The 9681-nt window shown below is 36.9% G+C and overlaps 3 protein-coding genes across 3 annotated transcripts; all 3 read right to left on the bottom strand.

Annotated features, from left to right (window-relative positions):
- Positions 1 to 869: 869 nt before the first annotated feature.
- Positions 870 to 1967, bottom strand: LOC131657564 (uncharacterized). Its single transcript, XM_058926948.1, has one exon. The coding sequence runs from the start codon at positions 1965 to 1967 to the stop codon at positions 870 to 872; it is 1098 nt and encodes a 365-aa protein (XP_058782931.1).
- Positions 1968 to 4703: 2736 nt separating this feature from the next.
- LOC131657563 (uncharacterized) lies at positions 4704 to 5801 on the bottom strand. The gene has a single exon (XM_058926947.1). It carries the CDS (start codon positions 5799 to 5801, stop codon positions 4704 to 4706), a length of 1098 nt encoding a protein of 365 aa, XP_058782930.1.
- Positions 5802 to 8571: 2770 nt separating this feature from the next.
- On the bottom strand, positions 8572 to 9669 carry LOC131657562 (uncharacterized). Its single transcript, XM_058926946.1, has one exon. It carries the CDS (start codon positions 9667 to 9669, stop codon positions 8572 to 8574), a length of 1098 nt encoding a protein of 365 aa, XP_058782929.1.
- Between the last annotated feature and the right edge of the window lie 12 nt (positions 9670 to 9681).

Genomic DNA, 9681 nt, shown 5'->3' with positions numbered 1-9681 from the left:
TCATCAGCAATCAAAGTTTTAATTCAACCAACGTATCATAGAGCCTTAAATCAAATAATAGAACCAATAGCATAACAGACAAATTGCAACATAGAGATCATACAAATTATTCATACATGGCAGAAAGGACATCAATCGAAAACATAGAGACAATAAATTCCCCAAACCCACATACAATCCATCATGTCTCTATTTATAGAGGAAGAACCCCACCCTTACCTGAATTTATGGTCTCTAACAGTTTCCGATTGAACTCCTAACTCTGGTTCCGGCGATGTACTTTTTCTCTTCTACGTAAGAACCTAATTTTTCTACTACCACTACTATTTATATATAACCTCACTTATTATTCTATTAATAAAATAAACCAATTATTCTATTAAACTATTAAATCAAATAATCCAATAGTCAAATGGACCAACTAAAAGCACCTCCTTATTCTACTAACACCAACCAAAGTAAATAATATTCTAACATCCAAAATATTATTTTCTAACAATAATCCTCCAACTAAAATTAATTCATCATAATAGTAATATAATCTCCTTAATATCATATTACTATAATCAAGCGTTAAATCCGATAATGCCTCTTAATAATTAAAATCAACTTATTAATCCAACAATTCCTAACTTCTACTAAATTCCGACAAATAAATTGTTAATAATTCATTTAAATAATTAAATGAATTTTCGGGTGTTACAACTCTCCCCCACTTAAAAGATTTTCGTCCTCGAAAATTCATCCGATACCACCATCCTTAACTTCGTTCTAGTTTCCAACTCTCTGATCCCCAAGTTGTGTTTCACAACAATCTAACTACTATTCCTTTGAAACGATCGAACTCAACAAGGTTTAAATCTAACATACTAATCATTCAACGCAACAGGAACAACGAAACAACTAGCAGCACCGATAAGCCAACGATAGTAATTAAAAGTATTACTAATGAAATACGCACCTCTGACATTCCTGTCCTCATTAGTTGTCTGAGTTCCAACTAAAGCGAACACTTTTCCACTGCCTGGTTCCCTCTTCGGTTTTTGACACTTGCTACTAATATGCCCTTCTTCACCACAGTTGAAACAGATAACTTCCTTATGCCTACAATCAGTAGTTACGTGTCCTGTCTTACCACAACGGAAACATCTTTTCTCCCCAGCAGTACACACATCACTCTTATGACCAGGTTCTCCACATTTGAAACAAACCACGCTAGCAGGAGCTCCTCCCCCACTAGTTTTCTTGCCATTAGCCACTTCTGCTTTTCCCTTTCCAACTGGAGCATCATAAGGTGTGCTACGGTTCTGCTTGCCTCTCCTATCATTGACAAGTTTGTAATGTGCATTATGATCTTCTTCATAAATCCTGCAACTATCAACCAGATTAGGAAAAATACGAATCTTCTGATACCCAACAGCTTTCTTAATCTCAGAGCGCAATCCGTTCTCAAACTTGATGCACTTCGAAAACTCAGCACCTGCTCTCTCATAATACGGGTAGAACTTAGCCAACTCAGTGAACTTTGCAGCATACTCTGTCACTGACATATTCCCCTGTTTCAGCTCAAGGAACTCAATCTCCTTCTTACCCCGAACATCTTCAGGATAATACTTCCTCAGAAACTCTCTGCGGAAAACAATCCAAGTGATCTCTTCACCAGCAACTTCCAATCTCTGACGAGTCTCTAACCACCAGTCATCAGCTTCGACTGCTAGCATATGAGTTCCATACCGAACCTTTTGCGCCTGAGTGCAGTCCATCACACGGAATATCCTCTCAATCTCCTTCAACCACTCCAATGCGCCATCAGGGTCATGCTTGCCTTTGAAGACCGACGGATTCTCTCTCTGAAAGGTTGCTAAACTGCGAGATCCTGCATTCTCATCAGTATTTGGCTGATTTGCCAAAGCCTGCGCCATAGCCTCCAAAGCAGCAGCAATCGCAGCATCGTTTCTACCAGCCATCTCAACTAAGCATTACAACATAAACAACAGTCAAATAAAGTAATTAACAATACTCGATTGTTAACTAACTACGACTCGACAACTGGCCGGACGGACCGACCTGCTCTGATACCACTATGTAACACCCCAAATCTACCCGATAAATTTATACGGAAAATCAGAGTATTTTAAAATTTTCATACAATGAAATAGGATGTCACATTCGTCATTTAATTCACTTACGACAATTACGCCTCCACATAGATACATAGCACTTAAACGAAAGCAGACAAATCATAACATTAATCTAATCCTCAAAAACACCTCATCAAATAAATTACTTCGCAGCGGAATTATCAAACTTCATAAATATTTAAATCAAGTCGTAGCATCTTTGCACGGTAACTTTAAGTTACAATTTAAATCAAAACTAAATAAAATTCAGCAATTAAAACAATAATAAAAACAATCATTTTATCCCCCCGAGTGCTACGTATCAGAGCGACAACCGACTCAACTCGCGACAGCTAATCCTTCACTCACTAGCATCACCTGCACGTTACCAGTATAAAGGCAACGGCGAAAACAAGCAAAGGGTTAGATATCAAACAATATAAATAAAGTCATGATAAAAGTATATTACGGTTCAAGTCATGATATATATATATATATATATATATATATATATCACGTCTCAATTTCAATCACAAACAACTCAAAAATCAAAATCACGTAATCACGCACAACGTCGCAAGAAGCAAATGAATGAGACACGACTAATGCATCATGCATGTGGTACCCAGGGCTTCAGCCCCCATCGCCAATTGCCAGATAATAGAGGCATCAAAAACAGGCATAAGCCTTCGTCGCTGTTTTGCCAGTCCAGGCCGTCGCTACAACATGCATGCAGTTCATGAGACACTATGACATGCAACAACTCACAATCAATCACAAAACAACGTCGCATAAGGCATTCGCCTACCTCGCCAAAATATATCAATCATTATTGACAATTACTCGTCACTTTAAATTCCTGCAACATCGCAAAATTCGCAATATCTCAAAATATGCATCAAGTCAAAACATCGCCGAAAACGTCGTCAATTTACAAACTCCGAATCAATTCCGGACTCGCCTAATTTATACTATTCGGTTAATTAATTTCCGGGTCTATTAATTTATTTTCTATCACTGTTACGCTAACAAATTATTACTCTGTTACTGTCAAAATTTTGACTCTGCTACTGCTAAGAATTCGTTTTGTCATTGCTAAAAGTTGCTCTGTTACTGTCGTGAAGTTATTCTACTAAATCATAGAGTTTATATTCTTCTGTTGCCAATCATCCTTTACTAATTATACTGGTTCACTCAATTTATTTTTTGTCTATTTAGATTTTTAAATTAATCTAACGTACTATTCACTAAAACTAAAATTAGTTATATCACTTAGTATTACATATATTAGTTATATCACTTAGTACTACATACTGTTAATTACATACTGTTTATAAAACTAAAATTAGTTATATCACTTAGTATTACATATATTAGTTATATCACTTAGTACTACATACTGTTTATTATATCATTTAGTACTACATGCTATTAATTATATCATTTAGTATTACATACAATGGCTACTCCCTAAACTAATTATGATACAAATTTTGCCTGAGGTGCTAAGGGACCCCCATCTCACCCTGTGGCTACCGTCCCACCTAGTCACCCCACTACACAACAACAACAACAACAACAAGGGACGTCCGTCCCTGGCTAGAAGGCCCCCTCCCCTAAGCAATTCCTTCTTTCCTTTCAGTGCCAATTTTCAATTACGGTTCCCAGTTTTATTCCAAACAAAATTCATCATAATCGCATAATTAATTTCGGATCATCAGCAATCAAAGTTTTAATTCAACCAACGTATCATAGAGCCTTAAATCAAATAATAGAACCAATAGCATAACAGACAAATTGCAACATAGAGATCATACAAATTATTCATACATGGCAGAAAGGACATCAATCGAAAACATAGAGACAATAAATTCCCCAAACCCACATACAATCCATCATGTCTCTATTTATAGAGGAAGAACCCCACCCTTACCTGAATTTATGGTCTCTAACAGTTTCCGATTGAACTCCTAACTCTGGTTCCGGCGATGTACTTTTTCTCTTCTACGTAAGAACCTAATTTTTCTACTACCACTACTATTTATATATAACCTCACTTATTATTCTATTAATAAAATAAACCAATTATTCTATTAAACTATTAAATCAAATAATCCAATAGTCAAATGGACCAACTAAAAGCACCTCCTTATTCTACTAACACCAACCAAAGTAAATAATATTCTAACATCCAAAATATTATTTTCTAACAATAATCCTCCAACTAAAATTAATTCATCATAATAGTAATATAATCTCCTTAATATCATATTACTATAATCAAGCGTTAAATCCGATAATGCCTCTTAATAATTAAAATCAACTTATTAATCCAACAATTCCTAACTTCTACTAAATTCCGACAAATAAATTGTTAATAATTCATTTAAATAATTAAATGAATTTTCGGGTGTTACAACTCTCCCCCACTTAAAAGATTTTCGTCCTCGAAAATTCATCCGATACCACCATCCTTAACTTCGTTCTAGTTTCCAACTCTCTGATCCCCAAGTTGTGTTTCACAACAATCTAACTACTATTCCTTTGAAACGATCGAACTCAACAAGGTTTAAATCTAACATACTAATCATTCAACGCAACAGGAACAACGAAACAACTAGCAGCACCGATAAGCCAACGATAGTAATTAAAAGTATTACTAATGAAATACGCACCTCTGACATTCCTGTCCTCATTAGTTGTCTGAGTTCCAACTAAAGCGAACACTTTTCCACTGCCTGGTTCCCTCTTCGGTTTTTGACACTTGCTACTAATATGCCCTTCTTCACCACAGTTGAAACAGATAACTTCCTTATGCCTACAATCAGTAGTTACGTGTCCTGTCTTACCACAACGGAAACATCTTTTCTCCCCAGCAGTACACACATCACTCTTATGACCAGGTTCTCCACATTTGAAACAAACCACGCTAGCAGGAGCTCCTCCCCCACTAGTTTTCTTGCCATTAGCCACTTCTGCTTTTCCCTTTCCAACTGGAGCATCATAAGGTGTGCTACGGTTCTGCTTGCCTCTCCTATCATTGACAAGTTTGTAATGTGCATTATGATCTTCTTCATAAATCCTGCAACTATCAACCAGATTAGGAAAAATACGAATCTTCTGATACCCAACAGCTTTCTTAATCTCAGAGCGCAATCCGTTCTCAAACTTGATGCACTTCGAAAACTCAGCACCTGCTCTCTCATAATACGGGTAGAACTTAGCCAACTCAGTGAACTTTGCAGCATACTCTGTCACTGACATATTCCCCTGTTTCAGCTCAAGGAACTCAATCTCCTTCTTACCCCGAACATCTTCAGGATAATACTTCCTCAGAAACTCTCTGCGGAAAACAATCCAAGTGATCTCTTCACCAGCAACTTCCAATCTCTGACGAGTCTCTAACCACCAGTCATCAGCTTCGACTGCTAGCATATGAGTTCCATACCGAACCTTTTGCGCCTGAGTGCAGTCCATCACACGGAATATCCTCTCAATCTCCTTCAACCACTCCAATGCGCCATCAGGGTCATGCTTGCCTTTGAAGACCGACGGATTCTCTCTCTGAAAGGTTGCTAAACTGCGAGATCCTGCATTCTCATCAGTATTTGGCTGATTTGCCAAAGCCTGCGCCATAGCCTCCAAAGCAGCAGCAATCGCAGCATCGTTTCTACCAGCCATCTCAACTAAGCATTACAACATAAACAACAGTCAAATAAAGTAATTAACAATACTCGATTGTTAACTAACTACGACTCGACAACTGGCCGGACGGACCGACCTGCTCTGATACCACTATGTAACACCCCAAATCTACCCGATAAATTTATACGGAAAATCAGAGTATTTTAAAATTTTCATACAATGAAATAGGATGTCACATTCGTCATTTAATTCACTTACGACAATTACGCCTCCACATAGATACATAGCACTTAAACGAAAGCAGACAAATCATAACATTAATCTAATCCTCAAAAACACCTCATCAAATAAATTACTTCGCAGCGGAATTATCAAACTTCATAAATATTTAAATCAAGTCGTAGCATCTTTGCACGGTAACTTTAAGTTACAATTTAAATCAAAACTAAATAAAATTCAGCAATTAAAACAATAATAAAAACAATCATTTTATCCCCCCGAGTGCTACGTATCAGAGCGACAACCGACTCAACTCGCGACAGCTAATCCTTCACTCACTAGCATCACCTGCACGTTACCAGTATAAAGGCAACGGCGAAAACAAGCAAAGGGTTAGATATCAAACAATATAAATAAAGTCATGATAAAAGTATATTACGGTTCAAGTCATGATATATATATATATATATATATATATATATATATATATATATATATATATATATATATATATATCTCACGTCTCAATTTCAATCACAAACAACTCAAAAATCAAAATCACGTAATCACGCACAACGTCGCAAGAAGCAAATGAATGAGACACGACTAATGCATCATGCATGTGGTACCCAGGGCTTCAGCCCCCATCGCCAATTGCCAGATAATAGAGGCATCAAAAACAGGCATAAGCCTTCGTCGCTGTTTTGCCAGTCCAGGCCGTCGCTACAACATGCATGCAGTTCATGAGACACTATGACATGCAACAACTCACAATCAATCACAAAACAACGTCGCATAAGGCATTCGCCTACCTCGCCAAAATATATCAATCATTATTGACAATTACTCGTCACTTTAAATTCCTGCAACATCGCAAAATTCGCAATATCTCAAAATATGCATCAAGTCAAAACATCGCCGAAAACGTCGTCAATTTACAAACTCCGAATCAATTCCGGACTCGCCTAATTTATACTATTCGGTTAATTAATTTCCGGGTCTATTATTAATTTATTTTCTATCACTGTTACGCTAACAAATTATTACTCTGTTACTGTCAAAATTTTGACTCTGCTACTGCTAAGAATTCGTTTTGTCATTGCTAAAAGTTGCTCTGTTACTGTCGTGAAGTTATTCTACTAAATCATAGAGTTTATATTCTTCTGTTGCCAATCATCCTTTACTAATTATACTGGTTCACTCAATTTATTTTTTGTCTATTTAGATTTTTAAATTAATCTAACGTACTATTCACTAAAACTAAAATTAGTTATATCACTTAGTATTACATATATTAGTTATATCACTTAGTACTACATACTGTTAATTACATACTGTTTATAAAACTAAAATTAGTTATATCACTTAGTATTACATATATTAGTTATATCACTTAGTACTACATACTGTTTATTATATCATTTAGTACTACATGCTATTAATTATATCATTTAGTATTACATACAATGGCTACTCCCTAAACTAATTATGATACAAATTTTGCCTGAGGTGCTAAGGGACCCCCATCTCACCCTGTGGCTACCGTCCCACCTAGTCACCCCACTACACAACAACAACAACAACAAGGGACGTCCGTCCCTGGCTAGAAGGCCCCCTCCCCTAAGCAATTCCTTCTTTCCTTTCAGTGCCAATTTTCAATTACGGTTCCCAGTTTTATTCCAAACAAAATTCATCATAATCGCATAATTAATTTCGGATCATCAGCAATCAAAGTTTTAATTCAACCAACGTATCATAGAGCCTTAAATCAAATAATAGAACCAATAGCATAACAGACAAATTGCAACATAGAGATCATACAAATTATTCATACATGGCAGAAAGGACATCAATCGAAAACATAGAGACAATAAATTCCCCAAACCCACATACAATCCATCATGTCTCTATTTATAGAGGAAGAACCCCACCCTTACCTGAATTTATGGTCTCTAACAGTTTCCGATTGAACTCCTAACTCTGGTTCCGGCGATGTACTTTTTCTCTTCTACGTAAGAACCTAATTTTTCTACTACCACTACTATTTATATATAACCTCACTTATTATTCTATTAATAAAATAAACCAATTATTCTATTAAACTATTAAATCAAATAATCCAATAGTCAAATGGACCAACTAAAAGCACCTCCTTATTCTACTAACACCAACCAAAGTAAATAATATTCTAACATCCAAAATATTATTTTCTAACAATAATCCTCCAACTAAAATTAATTCATCATAATAGTAATATAATCTCCTTAATATCATATTACTATAATCAAGCGTTAAATCCGATAATGCCTCTTAATAATTAAAATCAACTTATTAATCCAACAATTCCTAACTTCTACTAAATTCCGACAAATAAATTGTTAATAATTCATTTAAATAATTAAATGAATTTTCGGGTGTTACAACTCTCCCCCACTTAAAAGATTTTCGTCCTCGAAAATTCATCCGATACCACCATCCTTAACTTCGTTCTAGTTTCCAACTCTCTGATCCCCAAGTTGTGTTTCACAACAATCTAACTACTATTCCTTTGAAACGATCGAACTCAACAAGGTTTAAATCTAACATACTAATCATTCAACGCAACAGGAACAACGAAACAACTAGCAGCACCGATAAGCCAACGATAGTAATTAAAAGTATTACTAATGAAATACGCACCTCTGACATTCCTGTCCTCATTAGTTGTCTGAGTTCCAACTAAAGCGAACACTTTTCCACTGCCTGGTTCCCTCTTCGGTTTTTGACACTTGCTACTAATATGCCCTTCTTCACCACAGTTGAAACAGATAACTTCCTTATGCCTACAATCAGTAGTTACGTGTCCTGTCTTACCACAACGGAAACATCTTTTCTCCCCAGCAGTACACACATCACTCTTATGACCAGGTTCTCCACATTTGAAACAAACCACGCTAGCAGGAGCTCCTCCCCCACTAGTTTTCTTGCCATTAGCCACTTCTGCTTTTCCCTTTCCAACTGGAGCATCATAAGGTGTGCTACGGTTCTGCTTGCCTCTCCTATCATTGACAAGTTTGTAATGTGCATTATGATCTTCTTCATAAATCCTGCAACTATCAACCAGATTAGGAAAAATACGAATCTTCTGATACCCAACAGCTTTCTTAATCTCAGAGCGCAATCCGTTCTCAAACTTGATGCACTTCGAAAACTCAGCACCTGCTCTCTCATAATACGGGTAGAACTTAGCCAACTCAGTGAACTTTGCAGCATACTCTGTCACTGACATATTCCCCTGTTTCAGCTCAAGGAACTCAATCTCCTTCTTACCCCGAACATCTTCAGGATAATACTTCCTCAGAAACTCTCTGCGGAAAACAATCCAAGTGATCTCTTCACCAGCAACTTCCAATCTCTGACGAGTCTCTAACCACCAGTCATCAGCTTCGACTGCTAGCATATGAGTTCCATACCAAACCTTTTGCGCCTGAGTGCAGTCCATCACACGGAATATCCTCTCAATCTCCTTCAACCACTCCAATGCGCCATCAGGGTCATGCTTGCCTTTGAAGACCGACGGATTCTCTCTCTGAAAGGTTGCTAAACTGCGAGATCCTGCATTCTCATCAGTATTTGGCTGATTTGCCAAAGCCTGCGCCATAGCCTCCAAAGCAGCAGCAATCGCAGCATCGTTTCTACCAGCCATCTCAACTAAGCA

The sequence above is a fragment of the Vicia villosa genome, linkage group LG3 (assembly GCF_029867415.1).
Source record: "Vicia villosa cultivar HV-30 ecotype Madison, WI linkage group LG3, Vvil1.0, whole genome shotgun sequence".
In the NCBI taxonomy this organism is placed as follows: Eukaryota; Viridiplantae; Streptophyta; class Magnoliopsida; order Fabales; family Fabaceae; genus Vicia; species Vicia villosa.
The sequence above is the reverse complement of the archived record's forward strand: the minus strand, read 5'-3'. Positions and strand labels throughout refer to the sequence as shown.

Excerpts from the sequence above, each read along its gene's own strand:
- LOC131657564 (XM_058926948.1), bottom strand. The coding sequence starts at position 1,967 with ATGGCTGGTAGAAACGATGCTGCGATTGCTGCTGCTTTGGAGGCTATG.
- LOC131657563 (XM_058926947.1), bottom strand. The coding sequence starts at position 5,801 with ATGGCTGGTAGAAACGATGCTGCGATTGCTGCTGCTTTGGAGGCTATG.
- LOC131657562 (XM_058926946.1), bottom strand. The coding sequence starts at position 9,669 with ATGGCTGGTAGAAACGATGCTGCGATTGCTGCTGCTTTGGAGGCTATG.